We start from the raw sequence: 24,322 nt of genomic DNA on the forward strand, positions 1-24,322 counted from the left end.
TCTGATTTTGTGAGATAAATAGTTCTGCTGTTTACTATCCTGACTGCATTGTGTACAATGATGAATTTTGTTACCTTGCCTTCCTGGGACAACTGGGGATACACAATGCTATCCTGTCTGAATATCCATATGACTTTATCATGAGTTTCCTTTTAGATGTTATCTTTAAACAACCGCTGGCCATGAATAAGATTTATGTGACTGCTTCTTGAAGGCTTAAATTATATTACATTTTTCTGTATGTAGTCACATGACCCAGGAAACTTTTTTTAAAACAGATAACAATCTCTTTAATGATTCACTTAAAACAGTGCAATGCTAGCCGACGAGGAAACTATCTTTAATTTGTGCTTTAGTTAATATCATGTTCTTTACCTATAATGTATATAAACGTCAACTTTCACAAATTAATCTGCCTGTGAATGTGCTGCACAAACAATGTTTTGGAAACTGATATTAATTGGACTATTTATTTTATCACAGACCTTCAGGGCCCAATAAGATACGACCATCTTATCTCATACCAAACCAGTGAATTGTTTGGCATGACGATAAACATTACATTTATGGTAAGCGTTTACGTAAAACAAAAGTGACCCCAAATTGTATTAGATCCTAATGTGAGTTTAAAGAAAACTTTAGAACTGTTAAACAATATCATACAAAAAAATGATTAAACCCTCAAACAGTACAAAAAATGTTTTCTTGTATTCTGTTTACTTTCGATTTTTTTCATCTGATATCTTTTATTGTTTTATTCGTCATTATTATGCTACGCTGAGTTGGTTATTTGTAAGTAGGTGCATGTCTGAAATGTAATAAACCACTCAATCTCTACATGTTTGGCAGCCATTCCATTAGTTTATAAAAAATAAAATACTAAAATGTTCATTTTACTCAAACACAGTCAGTGACAGTGGTCTCTTAATTTGATCCAGAGCTGTAGATACACACATTGGTTTTGAATAGTCAATAAAAAAGAAAATACATGTAAGGAAAACATTTGTGAGTCTCAAAAAGTACTCAATAGGCCCGCGGCTGCTGACCGTGAAGTGACTGAACTGTGAGCGGATCTCTCTCACGCGCTCTCGACACAGGCGCGCGCCTTCAGGGAACTCTGTTGGTGCTGACTGTCCCGCCGACTGTCACTGCCGTCCCGAGAAGACATGTATCACCAGCGTATGAAGAGAGTATTGTTGCCGATTTCTGTGTTGGAACATTGGATAGGAATATTGCTCTGCTGAGTCAAGAAAGAAATGTGAGTAATCCTTAATATCCATCTTAAAAACAATGACGATTGTGACCCCTTATCTTTAGCACTCTGCATGCAGTGCCTCACGCTTAGAATCCTTATAGGTTTCAAATTCGCCAATACTTTAGGGGTCGAGTGAAATGATACATACATATTTCTAACAAAGGGATTTTATTTGATAAATTCAGTCTTCCCAGTGGCAAACATTTGAGTGAAGTATAATGAATGTGTGAAAAGTGTACTGGGTGTATCCTATGAGACTCTTTCCCATAATAATTAGGTAAACGTTTTGATCCATTTGATGTTATTAATTGCCACCACAACGTTTGTGATTAGTCCGTGGCTGGTGTAAAGCAGGTCAAAATGGTTTGTATTTAAATAGGAGTTTAAATTGTAAGTTGTAGCATCTGAAAATCAAGTTTGGGATTTGTTTCAGAGAAAGTCAGAAGTCTATTGTTTGTCTGAGTAAGAATCGGGAGAATCCAAACCAACCAACCAAACAACAATTTCGACTTCATAAATATTTGTTAAGAGCAACTTCTACAGCTCTCTACGGGCTTCCCATTGTGAAGATGGAAGGAAAAGGAAGACGCCACTGTAAATCCAGAAAACCCAGGGTCACAGCTCCATGCTTTTAGCCTTCCTGTCTTGCATACCTCAGATCATTGTGCTTCCATCCCTTCGCCTGTCTGCTAACTCCTACAAGTGCGTTTAGTTATTACCTGCTGCCTTCTTGTGGAATATTTAAATATTTCAGATTTGTTTTCTTCTGATTTGTAGAGGTTAGGGATGGTGGAAGAGGAAGGTCATGTGGTGAAGGAGAAAACAGAGGCACAGACATCGGAATGCCACAAGCTGTCTCACTGCTGCCCTTCCTGCTGGCGCTCATGGGATATGGTGAGTCTCACCAAACTATCTTAATAAAAATACTCAATTGAAAGGATGGCAGATTGCTTAATTATCTGAACATGCTAACACATCATAAACTAAACGGGCTGTACCACCCTGGAGAAAAATGCAAAGGAATGACAGGGTAAAAGAAGGTCATCCTCTCCCTCTTCCCACACCCTCTTTGCTCTGTGAGGATGTAGAGTTTGCACAACACGTTTCACACACTACACAGGACAATTACTCTGAAAATATGTTACCGTGCTTCAATATATTTACTTTTCCCCGGGTGGGGGTATTGTAATAGGCTAACATACTCAGAAGTACCGCTTAGTGGCTAACAACTAAATGCCTAACCTATTTTGTGTAATTGTGTAAAATATGAAGTGTATTACTACTGATGCCTATCAGTTGTTTTAGTGGACCCACAGTGTCTGTGCCTAAAATGTATTATTAAGTTGTAATGGGTAAATTCCATACTTTGTGGCTTTGTGGTCATTAAAATGCTTAGTGTGACTTGGAAATGGGGAATAAATTGCCAGTAGTCCTATACATAATTCATTTGTGTAATGAATGAATGATTGTACATGAGATTTGTTGGTATCATAAATCATGATGCATTGTTATTTCCAAACTCTCCCAAATTGATTGGTTTCAATTAACAATGTTCGCCTTAGACGTACTATTTCAAGACAGTTTAAACATTAATTAATGACACAACCTTTCCTGTAATATTCCAGACAAATGTTATTATGAATAGTTTTCTTATTAAATGTCATGTTATTAAATCCCTGTAGTAAAATGAACCAGAAATACCCTTTAGCCACAGTCACAGACAAATTGCAGAGTCATATCAAGAAATATATACAAAAAGCAGATGTGAAATACACAAAGTAACAACAGTATTATCTGTGACTCAATTCTTTCTCCACGGTTGACAGTTTTTGTGTATGGATGCATGAACAGAAAGGTAACATGATCTATCATTTTGCCCTGTCTCACTTCTGTGCATCCTTTCCTTTTTAGCTTTTGCAGGGCTCAATATCTGGCCCTCCTTCCACGTTGCCCTTAGCAATGCCAGTGTATTTGTGGACTTCAGCACAAAATCCAACAGCAGCATCGTCTGCAACACGAGCCTCTCTCTGGTCAACACGGAAACCAACACCACTGTTCAGACCAGGACTCTCCCCGACAACCAATCGGCCGGTAGGGTGGAGTTCAACTGTTCCTGCTTCCTGTACGCAGGAACTTTCCGGTTCCTGCTGAGGCAGACCAGCACCTCTGCTGTTTCTGGGGTTAATGGCACACATGACAGTGGAGTGGAAAGTACTACCTGGTGGTGGAGTTCAGAACTGCAGGTGCAGTGGCCCACCTTTCACATCGCTGTGGACAGGGCCGGAAACCACTCAAGATCTTTTCAGGCAAGACTGCTCTTAAATAAGTCTTTCTTTTGCTGCAGAAAAATGCCCACAGTGATTCATGCTTTCTTTCTGTTTCTCTACAGGTTGGGATATCCACTAATGAACACTTTCAGGCTTGCTCCAGGGGTATTGACTCGGCCCTCCTCCTAGAAGTCAGCTACATGGAGTACAACCAGATAGGACGAATCACCATCGACAAGGTCAAAGCCCGCACACAACACCCAATCAAACCCCTCCGCTCCCAGAGTGTAGAGCTGTCCTGCGCCTTCCCCTTCACAGAAAGAGACTTCATACGAGTATCTCTAAGGTCTCCTCATGCGGCACAGGATGTGAAGAGCTCTGGGCCGCTCTACCTGTCCCGTATCTTCTCCTATAGGCTGCTAGTGGAAAACACCAACGCCTACAGGAGTGGTTGTGAAGGAACTATGACTGTCAAACTGATAACCCCACCTTGTGCCCACGTCAATGGGAAAGTGTTGCTTTATAAGGATGCAGGTGGTGGTAGAAGCATTGCTGTCTCCTCTGGGATGGATCCAGGAGGAACAGCACTGAACGGGTTTGGACCTGAAGAGCCCTCCTCACCTCTGTTGGCCTATAACTGGCTGACTCAGGGAGAGAATGAGACTGAGTTCAACTGTTCTGTGTTTGACACAGGAAGGTACAAGTACTGCTTTCGCTTCGTTTTCAACTTCAGTCGTTCCCCTAGTCCTGCACAGACCTGTTTGGTGGTTCACAAGAGTGCAGGTGAGATTTAAATGATTAATACATTAACATCTGGCAGCTGCCAAGCACATTTACACTGTGATGTTTTTAGAACATTCATTTTGAGGGGAATTATTTTTCCTTATTCTTCCACGTTTTCCACTAATGTATCTAATCTGACAAAAACAAAGTCACTAGTAAAGAAATTGCCTCATTAAAGGCTAGGGATTTTCCATAGAAGGCATTTACTAACTCTACGTCACAATATGAGAAGCACAGGTGTTACAATAAAAATGACTGATGGCTGGATACTTTTAAGCTGTTATGCTTTCCTGTTCCTGGTATTGTATCTGCTAGTTCATTGTCACGCTGTCATTCCATATTTAAAAATAGCACTGTCCTGTTCAGAGTGAACATTGCATCATGAAAAAAGATGACAACCTCATAAGGTTCACCATGATGCATTATGCAGTTCAACTTTTAAAAATAAAGTTTCATTGTGAGACTAGAATATTATAATCCTGTTTTGGTATTAAAGTGAAGGATGACCTAATTACATCACACATTGTCCATGTTTTCAGATACAGAAAACCAGCTAAAGTATACGTTTATATGTAAGCCACACATATTTTATGACTTAACACATTAAATGGAGATACATTAAACTATCACCTTCTTCTTATATAAAATGCTTCTATCACCTTGTCCTTGCTTATTTTGGGGATAAGGCATTAACTAGTCAATGTTATATGATGGTCGAGTCTTTTTTAACTCCTAGCATTGCATGTAAATGACGTTTTTAATTAAAAGTGATTTTAATTTTGAATTGTATCTGCAAATTTAAATTTGTTGGTAATTTGTTTTTCTGCAGAGTCATGGGGACCGTGGCTGCCATGGAGTGTGTGCAGTGTGAGCTGTGGAGAGGGGGTGAGGGAGCGAGTGCGTGAGTGTTTGCTGCCCTCAGGTGTAGGAGGGATGCAGTGCACTGGCATGGTGAACGAACAGTCCCTCTGCTCACTGGAGAACTGTGTTGGTCAGTCCCTTCATCCCTTATCTCCTTTTTTTACTCTCTCTGTTCCTAGAATTTCTGCAGAAAATCTCATATTTTCCTCACTAAAAAATGATGTTGTGCATACTTGTCATATTAGCATAATCGTCTCACTTTCTCCCCAGTGTTGCCTACCCCTTCTCCATCCCTCCAACCTGTGGGTGTCGATGTTGCACCCCTTGGTGGAAACATAGTTGTGGTGGCAGGTATCTCCCTTTGCCTGGCTGTGATTCTGGCTACAGTTGTGGTGACTTTGTGGAGGAAGCTTTGCAAGACCCCCCAGTGCAACTCCGTCCGCAGAGGCTCCATGCATTCCCCTGGAGGACGCAAGCTTTCCGATGAGGCGTCCATTTGTGGCCACAGCCTCCAAAGACCCAGCCTGATTGACGGCCATGGCCAACAGGGGGGCATAGGTGTGGTTGTCGGTGTAGCACAGAAAGACAGGCCTTCCTTAGGCAGTCAGCCTCTCCCACAGGACCCAGAAAGGCTTTCCCCCACATGTCAGAAGATGTTGCCACCAATATTTGGGTATGTTTAGAATAATGCTCTCTCTTATTACAAATTATTGTGAAACGATTCTGTCATTCCGTCATAGAAATAACAATATAATTGTCTCTTTAGGTACCGATTGGCTCAGCAGCAGTTGAAAGAGATGAAGAAGAAGGGTATAAAAGAGGCCATTCAGCTGTACCATGTCTCTTCAAGCCCAGTCCATGACACCCTGGTAGAGACATCTGCTTCACCCACAAGCTCGCTTATTCCTACACCAACTCTCCCGTTAGGCCTCCAGGACGACGCAAACCACAATTATTTTCAATCGCAGACTCCTAGGGCCACGTCAGACAGACTGAGTCCCAGAGCGGAGCTGGTCTTAGGTCCTTCTGCATCTGCCCATGCAAGAGGGGGCAGCTCAAATAGGCGGGACCGCACCGCAGACTGGGTGGAGATGGTAGAGAGGAGTGGGTTAGCAGGTCTCAGAGGAGGAGGGGGAGGAGATGCAGGGATGGTAAACTCCTATCATAAGAATCCAAATTTCCGCCGGACCTCCAGTTTTAATGACACCAAACCCCAACCTCTATCCTCTGTACACTCCAGGCAGTTCAGAGAAAGGAGCATGACACAGGTATCTATCCACATCCATATAGTGTATACTCTATAGACCGTATAATTGGTTCTAATTTTCAGTCCGGATTAAGCCTTTTTTCTAGTTAACAAACATATCTTGTTCTTTTTTAGGTGGGATCTCGGACCCTTCCTGAAGGAAGTTCTTGGAATAAAAGAGGACGAGAGAGGCAGCCATACAGCTCCTACCCTATTCCAGAGCACGGGACCCCAGACTGGGCTAAATCCAGACCCCAGAGAAATGACCAAAGTAAGCCATGGATAGAAACAGCTGTGACTTCACACAGCAATGAAATCAAACATACAGGAACCAACACAAACATAATTTCAGCATCTGAGAAACATGTTCAAGCAGACCTCAGTGGCACTGTGGGAAGGCAAAGGAGTGGTGAGACAGGAGGTGTTCAGGGAATCTCTGGGATAGGGGGTCCAGCAGCGGGGCCTCCCAGCCTGAGTGTTGATCGGGCAGAGCGTGCCGAGCAGAACTGGAACCGTCGCGGCCCATCGCCTATCCAAAGAAACATCCTGGCTCGCAAATTAAAGGAGGCTCAGTCGTGCTCGGGGGTCAGGGGCCGTCAGCGCAGCTCTACTTTTAGTGCAATGCCTACGGAGCAGAGGACAGGTCGCTGCCACTCTCTGCCAATGTCCGGCGGCTACACCGGCAGTGGTGGCTCGCCCTACAGGCTGAGCGAGGCAGAGCAGAGGATGTTGGACCTCGATCTGTCTTCAGCATATGAAGGGGAAGAGGAGTAGAGGTTTGTACTACACAGGAGGAATTTCCATTAACGTTTATTCCTTACATTAATCCTTTCTGATATATCTATAAAACTTGAAAATTGTTTTGTATATTACATTAAACAAGAGTTTATCTACAAGAAAAAAGAATAATTAAGTTTTTATTTTTTAACCTTAATTATTTTAATATAATGAATTTGTTATGTTCGAAATGTTTTGGCTCTTGAGAAGATATTTTCATTAATGTAATGGTTTACTTTTTACCATTATAGATTGTACATAACATGACATTGTACTCGTGTATGCAATGTTAAACACAAGCCCTATCAAGGACAGTATTCAAAAGACTAAAGAAGACATGCTAGTCTTTTTGTTTTACACTACTGAATTTGTTTTTAAGCTGTGAAGTTTTGCTGTACAGTAAGCATTAAAAAACGTTGCTTTTGTCAGAACCACTCTCACGATGATGTTGTTTAGGGAAAAATTGTCTAGGCGGTGTCAACAAACTGGAATGTATTCTCTGCAAAAATGCAAAAGGAAGAGCAAAAGTATGCAGTTATGTTTTTGGGCAAACAACTTTATAAATGTCAGTGAGGCATCATGGCTGTTTTGCAGATTGTTTTATTGTTAGGAGTAATACCATACACTTAGAAAATACACTTATAGGAAATAGTACTGACTGGAAAATAGAAGATACTATCATTAACATTTGATAATGGTTTCAAAGGGTGCAGCAAAGGCAAACAAATGAACACAAAGATATTAATCAGTCTTTGCCTTCGTTTTTGAGACACACAAGGGAATATGAAGTGTGATGTTTAAATTTCTCCTGCTCCACTGCCCATGCCGTCCAAGAAAACCAGAGGCCGCACCTTCATGGCGGTGTGTCTGATGGAATACCAAAGGCCTTTCCAGGTCCCCCACACCACACCATTGTCATGCTGGCCCTTGTACTTCCCTTTGCGGTAGAACTTCCCATTAAGGTTGGCTGCATGACATCTGTATATAAAAGGTTAGTACAAAATGTCAAGGATGTTACATTTTCTACAATGAAAATTAAATTGATTCAACCTTTTTAAAGCATTTTTGTCTTAAAATGTTTTGTTTATTTTTGGAATAAATTGGAAAGAAATATGTCCTTGGCTTGACCAGTAATTTCCCTTGATTTGTTATGCACTCAAAACCTGATACAGTAATTACTTTTTTACAAGAATAAGTATAATGCTTGTGCAAAAATCAAGCAGAAAGAAGATAACAGACAGAACAACAACAATGATTCCCACTTGGATTTATCTGAAAGGCCTCACCTGTTGAACCACCAACCTGCCTGATTCTCCTGAGCACAGCTCCCCTGAACGTAACGGTCATTGTCCTGTCAATGAGTATCATCAGCGTTATAAAAGTAAATAGAGTTACATTTATTAAAATGATATGGTAAAAATGGATAGAAGGCAAACCTGATCTCTAGTGCTGAACTGCATGCCACTGAGGCAAGCAGACCACTGCTCCACCATCCCCCCACCGCCTGTCAGAGCATCTCCAGCTTGCCCACTATAAACACCATACTGGAGACGATACTTGTCCTGCAATAGGAGTTTGAGGAAGGGATGTTTGTTGGGAAACATTGTTACTTCTGAATGGTTAAACAAAACTATACAACCATGTCTTACGGCTTCATCGGTGATCCTGAAGTTGTTATAAAAGGCATAACTTCTCTTCCCATCCCAGTCCATGAGATCTATCTTCACCAGGTTCTTACCTTCAAAAAAGAATAGGCAAAAGATTTGAAGAAAGAAATCAACCAACCAGGCAGAACATTATAGAAAAAAGATTGTTGGATTTAGTTATATCTGACCTTCTGAAAGTAGAGAATACATGTGCTCATTCCCCAACCAAAACTCATCATTCCACAGCTTAAAGTCACCAAAGCCTTCTCTGTAGTCCACCCAGTCTCTTAAAAGAGAATTAAGACAGATATTTTTCTAAATTGAAACAGTTGTGTCGATGCCCCAATGATGCTAGGCATTCAATGCTTCTACGATTTGATTTTTTTACCCCACACAATCTACATATAGTTTCTTTCCTGAAATACCTGTTGAAGTCAACTTTTCCATGCCGACGTCTCTGAAACACAGTCCATCCACCTCCATCCTCCATATCGCAGTAGGCCAAAAAAGGCTCCTGGTTTAATTTGGGTCTGATGCGGTAAAAACCACTTGGGGGTTTCAGCCTGTCAAACAGCTCGGAACAGTCTGACAAGATAAAATAGCGTTGAAAAGGCCTTACCGGTTGCTGATTGTCATCTTTACCTTTGTAATCATAATATACCTTATATTGCCTATAGAGCTATAAGAGGCTATCATTCACTGTAGACTGTGAACATCACTGCACATCACAACTGTTTTACTTAAAATAAACATCTGTGAGCGTGTCTTACCTTTGTCATGGACAATTAAGTTTCCTGCTGGTGGAAGTGGATTCATCAGTGTCATATTAGAGCTTTCTAATGTCCCACTGCTGTTGTGGTTCACATCGACAGCTGTTTCCGTTTCAGGTTCAGGATCAGACTTGGGAGGTTGAAATACCTGGAAGTATTTGTGTGTCTGCAAGTGCTCCACCTGCCAAGTCCTGATCAAGAGTTTATTCTCCAGTTTTCTTATGCTGCGCTTGAGAGCTGCAACGTCTGGCCCACATGAGTCCACTGCCTTCAATGAGGAAAACAATTTCAACTTATAAATGACATTCCTACCCTTGTTTAATACTATACTGGTATCCGTACAGGAGCCAGCAAAAGCCAAAGGGCGCATCTCAAGCCGTCTATAAAACAGTTTTTATTCAAATGGAATCTGGACTTTCTAAGAATGACAGTTCTTTAACAGTCCTGCTTGTAATTTCTGTTTAAAATATATGGTTTCCATTTTCAATATCAATACAAAAGCAGGGAACCTAAAGTGCTTAAAGAGTAGGAAAAGCTACATACTGACACGGGTGAAGAAGAAGCCATGGTTGGGCACACCAGAGCCAACAACAGCAAAACTGGCATGACCTTTTGGAAAAAGTCCCTTACTGAATTATTAGTCTGAAATAATAAACAGAATATTAAGAATACCAAGAAAAGCTACTTTGAGTCAAAATCTGTGCACCAGCTTACCTTCATATTACGATGTCTCCCTTGTTTTCTCCCAGTGCCGTGTTCTTTTCCTCTAAAAACGTGTCAGTATTATTTATAGGCTGGGCTGGTTCTGCATGGTACACATTAGAGGATCCAGAATGAACCAACCTTGTCAAACACTGAACTTGAGACAGTTTGTACTTTCCTTTTTTGGTCAATACATATTTTAGGAATAAACCACCTTTTTCCTTAAATCAATGATGTATGTTCTCCCAATCCAAGACACAATGTTTTCATTGAACATAAATGAATTTGACCCTTACAAAAAGGGTTAAGTTAACGCGAGTTAACCACCCTTCAACATTCAATAATATACACAGGTTAGGAAAAGAACAGTAGGACGTTAATTCAAAGCAATGCTAATTTAATCAGAACAAAACATACTAAATTCGAAAAGGTACATAAACAGAGTAGCTAGTTCACAATGCGTGCTGTAGATTTGGCTTCCCCTTGTGTTAGTTTCTGGTATGGTAAAGTTACAATACATTTTCACTAAACCATTACATTTTTTAAAATCAATGTGCCTGTAGATTTTTCTACAACCTGTTTAAGGAATGTCACCATTTGGTCTCCTGTTTGTCCTACATTTTGCTTTTCCCTTTTGCCAATTTTGAACTTTCTAACAATTATTCTGACCTTTAACTGAGAAATATAATTTCAGCAGAACTATGCTAACATCTATGCGAATTCGTATTTTATTCGAAACAAAAAAGGTAAACTGTAATAGTTGTTGCCATGGACTACCGGTTAACTTATTTGAACAGGGTAGGGAATATTTTTGGCGTTTGAGACTGCAATTTCAATTCAAACCAGATGTTGCAGAGAGGAGGGAGATGTGAGAGGGCTGCAGCAGCCTGTTTTTAAATCAGATAATAGTAAAAAGTTCTGCACTGGAAAGTTAGACTTAATAAGTGTCGTGTGAAAGTGGTTCTGATGAGAACAGATGAGCGAAGAGTGTCGACAAAAGAAAGGGCTGCGCGTTTTTTCACTGAGCTCAAGGAAGTCCAATACCGCTGCGTTTGCAAAAAAACAAAGAGAAAAAGTGGATGGACTGAAAAAAAATCTACCCGGCTAACCTTTGAACCGTCTTCCTTTGTCCTCACAAGAAGAAGTCACAAGACAAACTCCCGTAAAAGCATACGAATGACTGTCCTAACGGTAAGCAGGCTGTGAGAGTTTAGCTAGATTTGTGGGGCTAATTTGGGTAAACAAACAGTCCAAGAAGAAGAAGCGACTGCGCTTTGGAGAGAGGACCTCCAAAGCGGGTGGTTTGTGTTGTTAAATCAAGCTGGTTGTTTTTAGAGCTTATAAGGAATGCTAGATAATGAACTTTTCTTAAACAAACTGCTAATTGCGTGCCTACATGTTTTTGCATCAACGGCTAATTAGGTTGCTAAGCGATTAGTGCTTGGAAAGCAGCACTAATGCATCCTGTAGGTTTCATGATGAAAGATATTTGTCTGTTTTAAAGGGTGCTTTTTTTCCTGAAGAGATACAGTTTCAGGACAGGACACAGCGTTTTTGCCCTCTTGCTGTTCTTTTTTTCTTCTTCTTCTCATTGTAACATTAAAGCAACATGCTGAACAGGGGAGTTTTAATCTTTGCGCACTCTTGTTTTCAGAGACCACACGTTCTGAACAAAGCAAGAAGGGAGACACACTCATCATGTCCTCGGTGTATTTCAGTCCAGGGTCGGATTCAGGTGTAAATGGGTGAGGAATATTTAATCCTGCTGTTGTGCATATGTGGTTTTTGCAGCCAGCTTTTGTGTGTGTATATCTTTTGTCTCTCTTTATGTCTAACTATCTTTCTGTTTCTCTTCTAGAAACGTTGCAAAGATGGAGGATGCCAAAGTGAAGATTGAGGATGGAAAGGATGACAGTGTGGCACCAGACACAATGTACCAGTAAGTTTATTCGCCTTGGACATTTTACAACTCGTACGTGATATGGAGTGAAAAGCATTCATTTCCCCTCTTTTTTTCCAGCAACATCCGCAAGACAATAACACCTTTTGTTATGTCTTTTGGATTTCGGTGAGTAAATGCCAATGGTGTTTTCTGTTGTTGCGTGGTAGTGTTTGATGATGCTGAACCATCTGTCTTCTCCTCTAGCATATTTGGAGTGATACTGATCATTGTGGACTTTGTGCTGGTGATTGTGGACTTAGCACTGTCAAACAAGAGCAGAGAGGTTGGAGATGCCATAGAGGCAGTGTCCCTCATCATCTCCTTATTCTTTCTCGCTGACGTTCTCCTGCGGGTGTACGTGGAAGGGTAAGTGACAAAGGAAGACTTTTCATGCAGTTGAGGAAAAAAAAATCTTGTCTTTTGTGAAGCTTATATTACTTGTATGATGAGACTGTGTAAGAAGGTTGACAGTTCCAGCACGGTTGGGTAGTTGCTGTAATAGAATAAAACATGTTGTAATCTATTTCCCAAAATTCACATGCAATTCCCCTTTTTGAGCTTACTGGACAATTGCTTTCAAGTGAATTTGAGAAATGTTTGAGTGATGCAAACATTCCCGTAGTACCCTGTCAGCAGAAGTCAAGTGTGATAAGCTGTTAAACAGGAAGTTATGAAGAGGAAACTGGACAGGAAATGTATGGCATGTATGGGGCTTGTCCCTGGGAAACCTAATCACTCAGAGTGTAAGAGCAGCCTGCCTGAAAAATACTTTCTATTGCAGTAATGTTGGATTCAGACACTATTAGTTGCATGATCTGGGCATGATGATTGTCTAATGTTGTGTTTAATTTAACGTTTAGGTTCAAAGTTTACTTCAGCTCCAAGTTAAACATCATAGACGCCTGTGTTGTGGTAATTACGCTGGTGGTCACCATGGTCTACACCTTCTCCGACCTGTCAGGAGCCAATCTCATCCCCAGGTACTTGCTTTCCCCTGCATTCCCATGCACCTCATGGACATGGCTGAGTAGAAGCTGTTCATGTATTTGTGTTGAACCTTTGGTTTTATTGTAGTTGATAAACAATTATAAACACTCACACACACATGAACACTCATGGTCCACCCACACAGGTTTATTCACTTGTGTTTCCTGATCAGACTGCTCCTCAGGTCTGGAAACTAACTGTGCTTGATTAGCTTTAACGTCTGTTCGTAAAGATTGGGGACAGCATGTCATTCCAGTTTCCATCTGACTTGTAGGTCTAATCAGTCTGGGTAATTGAAAAAAGCACCTGTTGAGTGTTTGGAGATTTCGATACACATTTATTTTCCTGTAGTTTTAATTTCAACCCAGCTTAAACCCAACATCACTCAGTATAGGGTTTACCACTGGTTTGAATATGTCTTTTTAGGTATTTTGAGCAATAATTCTTGAGCATATATTACTTTATTCTTCCTCAGGGTGGTGACGTTTTTCCGTTTCCTGAGAATAATAATCCTGGTGAGGGTTTTCAGACTGGCAGCTCAGAGGAAAGAGCTGGAGAAGGTCACCAGGAGGATGGTAAGGTCAACACCATGGATGCATAGAAAACTGTAAACATGAGATATAGTATAGTTTGCAGGAGGAGTGCCGCTGGGTTGAAACACAGTTGGCATTATTGGGAGGATGTGTACTTATTCCCCATCATTGAATTATTCTTGTTTCCAGGTTTCTGAGAACAAACGACGCTATCAGAAGGATGGATTTGACCTTGACCTTACCTATGTGACAGGTAGGTGTTATGTGATGTATATCCTAAAAAATAAAATACCATATGTGCATGTCAGAATGTACATATAGCTGACTCAAAATGACCTTTTAAGAAGTGGAACATTTGTTTTCTAGATCGTGTCATTGCTATGTCTTTCCCCTCCTCTGGAAAGCAGTCCTTCTATAGGAATCCAATCAGGGTAAGTCCGGGCACACTTAAGATGAATCTAATAACACTTGCCAATCTTAAATCAAATCCGTTCATAGGCATGATTACTACAAGGAACTTCTCACCTAAAATAATCCCACAGACCTTACACACCTCCACAGGTGTTAAAACCTATCCCTCTTCTCTTTCTGTGCAGGAGGTGGCAAGGTTCCTAGACACTAAACATGAAGGCCACTATAAAGTTTACAACCTGTGCAGTAAGTAGGCACCTCCTCTCGTCACATGTCGCATGCGTTGTAAATACATCATCACAAACCATACAAATATATCGTTTGTTTCCAGGTGAGAAAGGCTACGACCCCCAGTTCTTCCACTACAAGGTTGAGCGCGTTTTCATAGATGATCACAATGTTCCCTCGTTGGAGTGAGTAGCATTTTCTGTGTGATGTCTTGTATCACTCTCCCCATTGTTTGTAATTATACTGAGACCCTTCAGATTGCAGCTTCACAATAGGCCCTTTTGTTATCTCGATATTGTTGTATTAGGTTGACATGGTTGACAACGCTTTTCTTATTTTAAGGCGTGTGAAATGTCTGCAATGTTTTTCCATAAAGTATTTTAATACAAAAAGAAACAAAATGCATCACTAACTAGCAGTATGTGTTGTATCTCAATGTTTTTCTTTTCCATTCTGTTCCTCTATCTGCCTCAGGGACATGCTGAAATACACAGCAAATGTGAGAGAGTGGATGTCTGCTGATCCCAAAAACATCATCGCCATTCACTGCAAAGGAGGGAAAGGTGATGACGCATATCTCTTCCTCTTTCAATATCAGTTTTGTGAATAGCTTCAGTTAAACAAATCATTAGTTGGGTGAACATTTTTTACTTTCACTCTTTGTTTACCTTCTGCTGCTCTCTTTTACAGGACGCACGGGTACTATGGTGTGCACCTGGCTTATTGACAGTGACCAGTTCGAGAGTGCACAGGTACAGTTCAGATTTGTAACCGGCAAGGTTAATGAATAAGGAAAACATTTGCCAACACTTCCTTACATTCCTTTCTGTTTGTCCACCAGGATAGTCTGGACTTTTTTGGTGAGAGGAGGACGGACAAGAGTCAGAGCTCAAAGTTTCAGGGAGTAGAGACGCCCTCTCAGGTAACAAGAAGTCACTTGGACCAAACTAACTAAAAATATTTGAAGAGAAATTTATTTAGAACTTTAGAACATAACAAAAATATAGCTGACTCCTAGTGGTCAAATGAAACTATGGAAGACAGTGGTGAAAGCAACATTTAAAGGTCCCCTATTATGCAAAATGCACTTTTTGCTGTCTTTTATACACAAATATGTCCCCGGTGTGTAAGGAAACTCGCAAATTGTCAGAAAAAACAACCCTTTCTCTTTTCCTCCTTACCCACATCTCTAAAAAACTGTTCCAGATTTGCTTCGGTTATGACGTCATATCGGAAATGCGGGCTGGCTTTACGTTGAACTCCTGGCAACGTCCCGTCCCACATGACACGTCCCAACCTATCGTCCGCAATATGCAGTCCCGAGCTAAATCCCCTCTGCACCACTTCTGTGTCTCGGTGCAGGATGTCTGCAGGAGGGACTTATAGTTGTTGTATATATAATGCATATAATGTCTCTGTTCTAGTGGGAAACACTGAGAAGTGTTTCAGAAATAATGCTTGATGTGGTTTGGAACATAAAATGTTGTTTAATCACGGCAGCGTTTAGCTAAGTTTCTCCGTTAGAAGCTTCTCTCTTCAGACAGAGCAGCGCTCCAAAGGGGCGCGGCCAGCTTCAGCTCAGCTCAAATCTAAAGCGACAGTCACAGAATCAGCACTTTCGAAAACGGGGCTGAAAAAGAGGGATGTCGGACATGCTAAAACCAATTACCTGTTTGGTATTTTGAGCAAAACACGCCAGAGACATGTTTTTTTTATAGATTTGAGACCTATAATATATGACTTAAAAGAGCATAATAGGAGACCTTTAAACAGGATTGACCTTTCTACAAACCCAATCATGTCACTGAGTCACTGGGTGAAGATTTTTCAGCTCTTTACTGTCTGAACAATAGAGTCGGTATGTGGGATATTACGAGGTCATGAAGACCAAGTTCGACAGACAGATGCCTCCACCCAAGAGCTTCAGGATCAAGAGCATCCGCATCCACTCCATAGCAGGTAAACCCAAAATGAACGTTTTTTATCCTTTTACGTGCTGTTCTTGTGCCTGTCTTAATTTCTGACTGTTTGTGCTTCTCCGCCCAGGCGTAGGTAAAGGCAATGGCAGTGATCTCAAGGTGAAGATCATTGTGAAGAAAGAGCTGGTGTTTCAATGTGTGTGTGCCAAACAGGATAACTGCACAGTAAGTCACACACTAGACACATGCACTCACCACGTCATATTGATACATTTGTTGAGTGTGTGAATGTGTTCTTTCTTTTAGGTATTTCCTGATGTGGGCAGCAATGCAGCAGTCATCAGCCTACAGAACGGGCCTGTGGTTGAAGGGGATGTGAAGGTCATGTTTGAGTCGAGTGCTGTGAGTGCTTGCATTTATACCTCAGAACCGGACATCAGTTAAGATGATGTTTAGCATGACTGTCTGATGATTCACTTTTCTTTTGCTTCCATCATTCGCTGTAGGGCCTTCCGAAAGGATATGAAGATGTTCCGTTCTACTTCTGGTTCAATACCTCCTTCATAGAGGATAACAAGTATGTTTCTCATGCAATTGTGTAGTTAGCGCTGTAATTCAAACCTTTTGACGTTGGTGCTGAATTTGAACTCTGAATTCCCTCCACAGGCTGTTTCTACCCAGAGAGGAGCTGGACAACCCCCACAAACCCAAAACCTGGGACCTGTACAAGGAGGACTTTGGTGTCTCGATGTTCTTCTCAGAATCATAATAAAAGCCCTTTAGAAAGCTGAAGATGAAACGACTTGTTACAGTTTTACTTTTATTGATGGGGAGATGGAATAAGTACAGTGAATACCACAAGAGTTTAATGGTAAAATTGAAGAGGCATTACATTATGTTGTACAATCTTTAGGCACTAAGTCAGACTGCGGCACTTAAACTGAAATGTATAATGTGAAGAATTCCCATTAAATGTTACGTCTTCCTGTGAATCAGTTGATTTGTATTTGTGGTAATGGTTTTAGGGGTCTTAAAATGACATTTAGAAATGTGAAAGTCAGAAAAACATTTGCACCTGAAGAAATGATATGCTAAAAGGTTATGCTGCATTTGTCTTTGACAGTATATTTCTTGGGCTACCAGTATTAATTCACCCCCCCCCTCAGTCAATTTGATCTTGAACATCCTTCTACTAAAGGCCCATATTGTTTTATCAATGAGGGGAAACACATTTCAAAACCACACAGTAACAAGAACACAGGGTGACAGGAAACCAATTCACATTTGTCAGGGTGAGAAGGGGCTCACCTTGTGAATACTGGCACTTGAGTATTGCTCAAATGCTATGATTTAAATTGCACATTTAATACTAAGGTGCAGATTAACAATACAAGAACCAGTTTAAAGCATGCCTTTACTTTTGATGTCAATGTTTAGCCACCAATTGTTAACATTTTTACCTCAGGAAACAAAACGAGACAAATCTCCACATACGTATTTTATTCATCCTTAATACAGTCTTTAAATCATTGCTCATTTTACAAGTTGCATTACTTGTCACACTTGTAATACAGCACAGGTTGCATACCAACAGCTGAAAGCCTTCCCAGGCTTGTCCCACTTGGGGTCTACCAAACCTGGACGTTAGACAACAAATAAAGTGCAGACAGAAGTAAACCGTAATGAGGCTTCTTTGCCGAGGCAGATGGTGATAACTACTTTAACAAGCTAAATCCATACAAAGTGCAGGTCATCGGGTAGGGTGTGCTGCATAGCAACTCTGCAAAGCTCAAACCTGAGGAATAAAGCCTGAGAACCATTAATACACCACATTAAGTGGACTATTAGTTTGCTTTACAACCTTTAAGGCCAGAAATACTACATTTTAATACAAGTTCCTGTTATTTTTCCATTTGAAGAAATTCAATTTAAAGTCTAGAGTTGTCATGAAGCCCTCCCCCCTTATTAATCTCACAGACTTTTACATTGATATCTTTTTTTAACATTCAAGATTAATCTTCTCTACAGTAGAACAGCATTTTAAAAGTTGGAAGATTGTCGATAAGGATAGACATGTTAAACACATTTTTCCTGATATAAGGCACCCGGTACAATAGAATTAAAGTCATGACAACCCTGACCCGACTTCGAGTAAACAGAAAACCTGTCTCTACGAAACTGGCATTGCAAAATAGCAGTCGACAAACCCAAGTACTGTGACAACCTTTGTGAAACATTAGTGAGAATACAAAATCCTACACAGGGAGAATTACAGTTTCAAACAAAAACAATCCTTGTTGACTCACCAAGGAGTAAGTAATTGTTCAGCTCAGCTTCACATTTGGTCATTTAGCTTTTCCCCTCACCAACACATTAAGTCCAAACTTCCTCAGGTCAACAGAGGGTTTTCCTGGCAGCTCGGGCCATTTCTCCTTTATAACCGCTGAGGAGGTCACACTGCTCCAGCTCGTCGTAGCGCCCACTGCGCAGGAAGCACAACAGTGACGTTTTGCATGTCTCCTTGCAGGGTTCTGACACGTGCCCTTTATGTCTGAAGTACCAGAACTTCTGGAAGCTCCGGTCGTCATTGACGAAGCTCCGCATCAGCTCGTCGTAGTCAGAAGGGAAGAGACTGGTCAGACCGTAGGCCTGGGTGGCACGGTACAGCAGGGTCCATTTGGGGTTCTGCTCCGGGGTCCCTGGCTCTCCTGGACTGTGGTTTACCATTGTGAGGTTCAGGATGTAGGTTTCATGGTCAAGCACAAACCGAGAGCTGCCTTTGTAATTCCCATCCACGTAATAAACACGGAAACCTGTAAAGAACAAAGCAATGACTTTTTTTTTTAAACCCAGTGTTGCTTCTGAAATGGTAGGAGGTCATTTAACTGGTCCATGAACTTACCTGGGTTAAGATTGATGTAAGTAGTGGCACTGGGAGCAATGAACGCAACTCCTAATGGGCGGCTCATTGTGGACTCGTCATAAAACATTTGGAACTCATCCATGTGTGTGTGGCCAAAAAACTGCCCAGTTATTGTACTTTCATATCTGAAAAAAAAAAAAATCCATGAAATAAACAACAGTTTGCCTATTCATTTCCTTAAAAAAACAAACAGACAAAACAGCCATGCAAACCTGGAAGTGATCAGACGTGAGCCCCTAGAGTACTGACACTATGGATTGCTATGCTTTAAATTGGCATTATAATTAACTACAGTACTCCAATCATACGCTGCACTAATGCTGATTATTCAGGAAGTCATGTGCTTACCTCAGTGACAACAAGTAAAGAGAACACAAAAAGATGTTCTGCTTCTTAAATTGTCTTTACTACATCTCTATTATTATCAGCTCTGATATTCTTAGGTCTAAATGATGAATGCAGTCACCGGTTTAGAATGTGATAGTAGTTCCAGCTCCAGCTGCCAAGACAGAGGCCCGGTGGGATGTGACCGATGATATGAACCTAAATAAAAAAAGAAATGTCAGCACGTACAAAAATGAAAAAGGATGCACCAGTAAACAAATTATATTGCAGTCACATGATCACACCAGCGACTACAAGGAAATAAAGTTAGAAAGCCATAAAGTCATTATCGAGGTTTACCATGAAGCGCGTGGCAAAACCAAACTGATCCAACATATTCCGTCATCTTTCGATTTCTGCTGCTTTACTCACCTTCTCTCCCTTGTTCTCACTGTCCTGGAGAATATGGACCAGCCACTGCAGCTGGTTAGCAGGATCTGTAGAGTTCACCATCAGCCAGAAGTTCTCTCGAGCACAGAAGTTCATGTTGAGCGAGACCATCCGCAGACCAGGCTGAATCTCCACTGTGTAGAAGCCCCCGTATCTGAAACCACACACACCAAGACGTAGCTGAAGGACTCAAAGTCAAATTCACCACCAGTATATCGAATCCTCTTTATAGGGAACAACATTCTGAGAAATGTGACCACTTTTGTTTACCGAGCGTGTGATTGAAACTCAAACCAAAAGTGAAACTGCAGGAACAGTCGACAAACTAAAGCAAACCCATTTCATGTTACAACTACACTTAGGTCTTATCTACAGGCTGGCCTGACCTGTACAACATCAACATACTTAGATATAATACAAATATAAACCTCAAAGTTTTCAAAGCCTGCTCTGGTAACCATGCTGCCCATTCCTCTGCCATCGTGTCGTAAAGCCAGGACATGGACCTGTTGCCATGAACAAAGGGCGGGGGGAAGCTGTTCACTGGGGTGCTCTCATGGTTCCCTATAGCGGGGTACACTGTCACATTGGGTCCCAGGTGTCTGGACAGGAGATGAGAGGAAGAAGACCAGAGTCAATAGCCGTTGGATCAATTCCAGTTAGCACATGACAAACATTTGAGCAAAGCTGCAGTTAAAAACAGCCCGAGTGTTATCAGTGTTTCGGGTCAGAGAACAAAACCACTTGTTTGAGGGTGGAAGTGAAGAAACTGCTGTATTCAGAAATTTCGATTTCCTCAAATGTAAAAATAACAAACACAAAACATTACTTGTGGATGAGCCTGGAGATGACAGTAAGCTCTGACAGCTGCTGTTTCCTGGTCTGAGACCACACATTGTGTGCTGGGATGTCTCCGGTCCAGTAGACCCAGTCCCAGGGTCCGTCTCTGGCAGCATTCTCCAGCAGGTTCTCCACCGTCCGCAGAGGCAGGTCACACTTACTGTAGGTTCCCCAGTACCCAGCCTCCCTTCGCCTCCACTTGGGAGTAGCTGAGTCTGTACGACAGCACAGAGGGTCCTTGCAATCTGCAGGGCTACCCACTGCATACTCCTGCGAGTAGAGGGGGATTATTTTCAGAAGCATGTGATCTTAATTCTCCTGCCGTATTATGGTTGGTCATTCCAAAATTCCTGCAACATTTCTTGCTAGTAAATCAGTAACTTCAGTTTAAGATTGGGGTAGATTGTGCTCCTTTTATTTATGTTGTCCACTAGCAGAATCAGAAATCCTATATTAGTCCCACAGTGGGGAAATGCACCTTTGTACCTATGAAACTCATTTAATGTGTGTACTTGAATGAAAGCTGGCAAAATATAGGATAAAAAGAACAAGAAAATGGGAATTTGTCAGTATTAAAATAAACTTTATACCAGCATTTGAGGTGGAAGCAAATTCAGTAAAATGTCTGCTTTTGCTAATCTGCTAATGACTCTCACCTGGTCCCAGTGGATGTCAGTTAGAAACAGGACTCTGCTCTGTGGAGATCCAGGTTTGGGAGGAGAGGGTGGTGTCACAGGAGGCTTAGGGACCTTCGGCAGGGTGAGGTTCCAGGGGGCGTAGATGTCGAATTTGCCGCAGGAGGACCCCAGCAGGAGGGCACACGCTTCAGTGGGCCACAGCAAGGACTGTTGCAGGGCCCGGATAAAGTCGTCCCTGAACAACTCTGTTATTTGCCGACACACCTGTTCTTCTGCCAGGTGGAGACGGATACACACCTCTCTTACTGCACGCGCCACTCGCTCTTCGTTGGTGTCACTCTAGAAGAGGTAGACATAGTAGGATGAGAAAAGTGAAAGCTTAAAACGTCCTCGCTGAAATCAGTTTAAAATCTGAAATTCCAACTTGCTAGACGGCACTGTAACACCATTTTCCCAAGTCACACTGGATGTGTGCAGCATTTAAATGTTTTATATTAATAAAAATGTATTAAACCAATTTAGGAAGAGTGTTTTGGGGAGTTAAGAGATACAGGAGCACTTAAAAAAGACCACATGATAAAGATGTCATAAGGAAGTTTGAATGCTTAAATCAGCAATAAAGACAGGTGGTATTAAAATACATACAAGAACAGGACCTTCTCCATATGTGGGCACTAGGGTCACATGGCCAGTCGTTTTTCAAACTTGAGTTACCCCATAGGATTTGATCATCAAAGTGGAATCTGAACTTTACTGAAGTCACAGATTTCAAAAAATAAATCTTAAATCCAAATAAAAGAAACTACAGTGACACCGAACCAAGAGTTCAAGCAACCATGCATTAAAAAAAAGAGCACAAAATGTGTGTTGCTTTGCAATACATTTCGATTAAACTATCATGAAGATTCAACTGTTCAGTTTATCAAACACCACGAAAAATACAGCCTTGAGGGACACAACGTTGAAGCAACAGCTCTCAGTTACAACTAAATAAAACCTACCACAGTTCTCTGTGAGAATCACCTTGATGATGATACATGTATAATGCTAACTGTTATTTCAATACATGTTAAAACAATTCGAGCATATTTTTTAGTAGCATGAGTAAGACACATGTTCATACATACCAGAAGGGCGATATCAAGGATGGTAAACACGGTTTTGCATAAAGGGCAGGTGACATTCCTCCAGGTAAATCCGACCCCAGGGTGACTAAACTGCTCCATCAACACCAGCCTGGACTGCTCGGAGGTCAGTGCTGGATCACAGGACCCGAAAAACACAACCACGGTGCAGGCGATCAGGAAACAGGAGGGGGGCAGCGAGGGGAGCTGCATGGTCCTGACTGACAGCAAGTGTCCTCTGAGAAATGATTGTTGGAAGCCTGTGAGAAATACGAGAGCAAGGAACAAAAAGCGAGGTGCGTCACGGAAGTAAAACTCAGCTGTGAAGGTAAACGGAACAAATGACTCAAAAACACATTCAAAGGAGTTTTGATGCAAAACCGGGCAACCCGCTTGCTACCAAGTAGCTAGCTAGCTCGTCTTTTGCTACTCTACCTTTAAATAAGTACATACCGGAGGGTCGTTGTCTTCTTCCCCGGGTGAGGTAAACACAAGGCAGACTGATATAAGAGAGTTCTGCTCCAACTTCCCCAAAGATTGCTGAGAAACAAGCCCTGCTGTGTCCTCTTCCGTGGGTGCTTGTTATGATCAGCCTCTCTGCACGGTCTTCTGAAAAGCACAGAAAGTCAGCTGACTCATCACGTGGACGTGGCAAACTTTTTTTCCACCTATCTCCCGTACAAATTGTAACACACTGCAGCTGGTGGACTAATTTAGCTCTGGTGAACTGAGCCCCTAAAGTTCTTCTTCTTCTTCTTATATTTTAATGACGGTTGGAGCCTCTAAAGTCCCACAGGGGAGATGTTTTTGCAGAAGTGTAAAGTAACTAAGTAGATTTACTCGAGCAGTGTACGTAACAATTTTTAGGGACCTCAGTATTTCAATTTTGTACCACTTCATAAATGTACCCCACTACAATTCTGAGGTTAATCTTGAATTTTTACTCCACTACATTTATTTCGTGCCTTTAGTTGCTTTGCAGATGTGTTTAATAATGTGAGAAAGAATCAAGACTTAAATAAGACTTCATTTACACCTGGAGTCAAATTTACAAGCTACCTTATTGCAGCATACAAAGTATTTAACTTTGAACAGCTTTGATAACACTAATAAATCAATAATTATAATGAAATATACAATTTATACTATACTGAAATGGGCCATTCTGATTAAACACACATTTACATACCATAATTACATTTGTTAATGTAAATTACCTGCAACAGAGTATTCCTACACTCTGGTACTACTACTTTCACTTAAGTACAAGATCTAAGTACTTCTTCCACCTCTGTATTTATGTAGGCACAAGTTAATATATCTTCCTTGCACAGGGACCTTTAAGTATAAAAAGTAATATTTTTTCTCAACATAAAGTACAACTGGCCGAATCTTACCCTGCATTAAAAAGAGGAAATATTTCAACAACTTATATACTTATAAACCATAGCCTGTTAACTGGGCTTGAAGATTCACTGTTGACCTTAGGAATTTATTTACACATGTGTTTTAAGTTTTTCAGCCCCTTCTTATGGCCTTCATCAGCCAAGAGTTTGCTCAGGTGGACTATCAACTGAATCATCCCCACAACAATTCATACATCCTTCAACTGAAAAAAGCCACAAGATTTGGCTGAACATTTACTAACAAGCCAACCTTGTGTTAATAAATATTTTGTAAGCTGTAAAAATGTAAT

At 41.2% G+C, this 24,322-nt stretch overlaps 4 protein-coding genes across 7 annotated transcripts; 2 read left to right on the forward strand and 2 right to left on the reverse strand.

Moving 5' to 3' along the window:
- Positions 1-1,105: 1,105 nt before the first annotated feature.
- On the forward strand, positions 1,106-8,304 carry LOC134871548 (thrombospondin type-1 domain-containing protein 1). The gene is made up of 8 exons (XM_063894279.1): positions 1,106-1,258; positions 2,033-2,149; positions 3,167-3,561; positions 3,645-4,305; positions 5,135-5,296; positions 5,437-5,839; positions 5,933-6,434; positions 6,548-8,304. The coding sequence occupies exons 2-8, from the start codon at positions 2,098-2,100 to the stop codon at positions 7,184-7,186; spliced, it is 2,814 nt and encodes a 937-aa protein (XP_063750349.1). The 5' UTR covers positions 1,106-1,258; positions 2,033-2,097; the 3' UTR covers positions 7,187-8,304.
- fgl1b (fibrinogen like 1B) lies at positions 7,776-10,456 on the reverse strand. Of its 2 annotated transcripts, none has more exons than XM_063894280.1 (9): positions 10,320-10,456; positions 10,149-10,247; positions 9,606-9,873; positions 9,261-9,420; positions 9,024-9,121; positions 8,839-8,927; positions 8,626-8,751; positions 8,476-8,540; positions 7,776-8,167 (listed from the first exon to the last, which is right to left on the reverse strand). In XM_063894280.1, exons 1-9 carry the CDS (start codon positions 10,323-10,325, stop codon positions 7,987-7,989), a joined length of 1,092 nt encoding a protein of 363 aa, XP_063750350.1. In that variant the 5' UTR covers positions 10,326-10,456; the 3' UTR covers positions 7,776-7,986. The 2 variants fall into 2 exon arrangements, with proteins under 2 accessions (XP_063750350.1, XP_063750351.1); XM_063894281.1 differs by having other exon boundaries at positions 10,149-10,214; positions 10,320-10,397.
- Positions 10,457-11,159: 703 nt separating this feature from the next.
- Positions 11,160-17,319, forward strand: tpte (transmembrane phosphatase with tensin homology). 2 transcript variants are annotated; one of them, XM_063895982.1, is made up of 19 exons: positions 11,160-11,498; positions 11,962-12,052; positions 12,166-12,246; positions 12,328-12,375; positions 12,454-12,615; positions 13,110-13,229; positions 13,712-13,811; positions 13,959-14,022; positions 14,136-14,200; positions 14,366-14,426; positions 14,512-14,593; positions 14,883-14,971; positions 15,099-15,160; positions 15,250-15,330; positions 16,262-16,367; positions 16,455-16,552; positions 16,634-16,729; positions 16,834-16,904; positions 16,994-17,319. In XM_063895982.1, exons 2-19 carry the CDS (start codon positions 12,006-12,008, stop codon positions 17,094-17,096), a joined length of 1,536 nt encoding a protein of 511 aa, XP_063752052.1. In that variant the 5' UTR covers positions 11,160-11,498; positions 11,962-12,005; the 3' UTR covers positions 17,097-17,319. The 2 variants fall into 2 exon arrangements, with proteins under 2 accessions (XP_063752052.1, XP_063752053.1); XM_063895983.1 differs by lacking the exon at positions 11,160-11,498 and adding an exon at positions 11,539-11,608.
- A 493-nt stretch (positions 17,320-17,812) lies between these two features.
- Positions 17,813-23,275, reverse strand: smpd1 (sphingomyelin phosphodiesterase 1). Of its 2 annotated transcripts, none has more exons than XM_063895981.1 (9): positions 23,080-23,275; positions 22,630-22,886; positions 21,521-21,841; positions 20,854-21,134; positions 20,453-20,626; positions 20,007-20,178; positions 19,717-19,793; positions 19,230-19,375; positions 17,813-19,140 (listed from the first exon to the last, which is right to left on the reverse strand). In XM_063895981.1, exons 2-9 carry the CDS (start codon positions 22,837-22,839, stop codon positions 18,722-18,724), a joined length of 1,800 nt encoding a protein of 599 aa, XP_063752051.1. In that variant the 5' UTR covers positions 22,840-22,886; positions 23,080-23,275; the 3' UTR covers positions 17,813-18,721. The 2 variants fall into 2 exon arrangements, with proteins under 2 accessions (XP_063752051.1, XP_063752050.1); XM_063895980.1 differs by having other exon boundaries at positions 23,062-23,248.
- Between the last annotated feature and the right edge of the window lie 1,047 nt (positions 23,276-24,322).

This window comes from Eleginops maclovinus, chromosome 11, assembly GCF_036324505.1.
Source record: "Eleginops maclovinus isolate JMC-PN-2008 ecotype Puerto Natales chromosome 11, JC_Emac_rtc_rv5, whole genome shotgun sequence".
Lineage (NCBI taxonomy): Eukaryota > Metazoa > Chordata > Actinopteri > Perciformes > Eleginopidae > Eleginops > Eleginops maclovinus.

Excerpts from the sequence above, each read along its gene's own strand:
- LOC134871548 (XM_063894279.1), top strand. The coding sequence starts at position 2,098 with ATGCCACAAGCTGTCTCACTGCTGCCCTTCCTGCTGGCGCTCATGGGA. Across the intron at positions 4,306-5,134 it reads GGTGGTTCACAAGAGTGCAG|AGTCATGGGGACCGTGGCTG; the intron begins GTGAGATTTAAA and ends GTTTTTCTGCAG. Across the intron at positions 5,297-5,436 it reads CTCACTGGAGAACTGTGTTG|TGTTGCCTACCCCTTCTCCA; the intron begins GTCAGTCCCTTC and ends CTTTCTCCCCAG.
- fgl1b (XM_063894280.1), bottom strand. Across the intron at positions 9,421-9,605 it reads CTTAATTGTCCATGACAAAG|ACTGTTCCGAGCTGTTTGAC; the intron begins GTAAGACACGCT and ends TTATCTTGTCAG. Across the intron at positions 8,928-9,023 it reads GTATTCTCTACTTTCAGAAG|GTAAGAACCTGGTGAAGATA; the intron begins GTCAGATATAAC and ends TCTTTTTTGAAG.
- tpte (XM_063895982.1), top strand. The coding sequence starts at position 12,006 with ATGTCCTCGGTGTATTTCAGTCCAGGGTCGGATTCAGGTGTAAATGG. Across the intron at positions 15,161-15,249 it reads ACCAGTTCGAGAGTGCACAG|GATAGTCTGGACTTTTTTGG; the intron begins GTACAGTTCAGA and ends TTTGTCCACCAG. Across the intron at positions 16,730-16,833 it reads TCATGTTTGAGTCGAGTGCT|GGCCTTCCGAAAGGATATGA; the intron begins GTGAGTGCTTGC and ends CATTCGCTGTAG.
- smpd1 (XM_063895980.1), bottom strand. Across the intron at positions 21,135-21,520 it reads CTGACATCCACTGGGACCAG|GAGTATGCAGTGGGTAGCCC; the intron begins GTGAGAGTCATT and ends CTCTACTCGCAG. Across the intron at positions 19,141-19,229 it reads TTACATCAATCTTAACCCAG|GTTTCCGTGTTTATTACGTG; the intron begins GTAAGTTCATGG and ends TGTTCTTTACAG.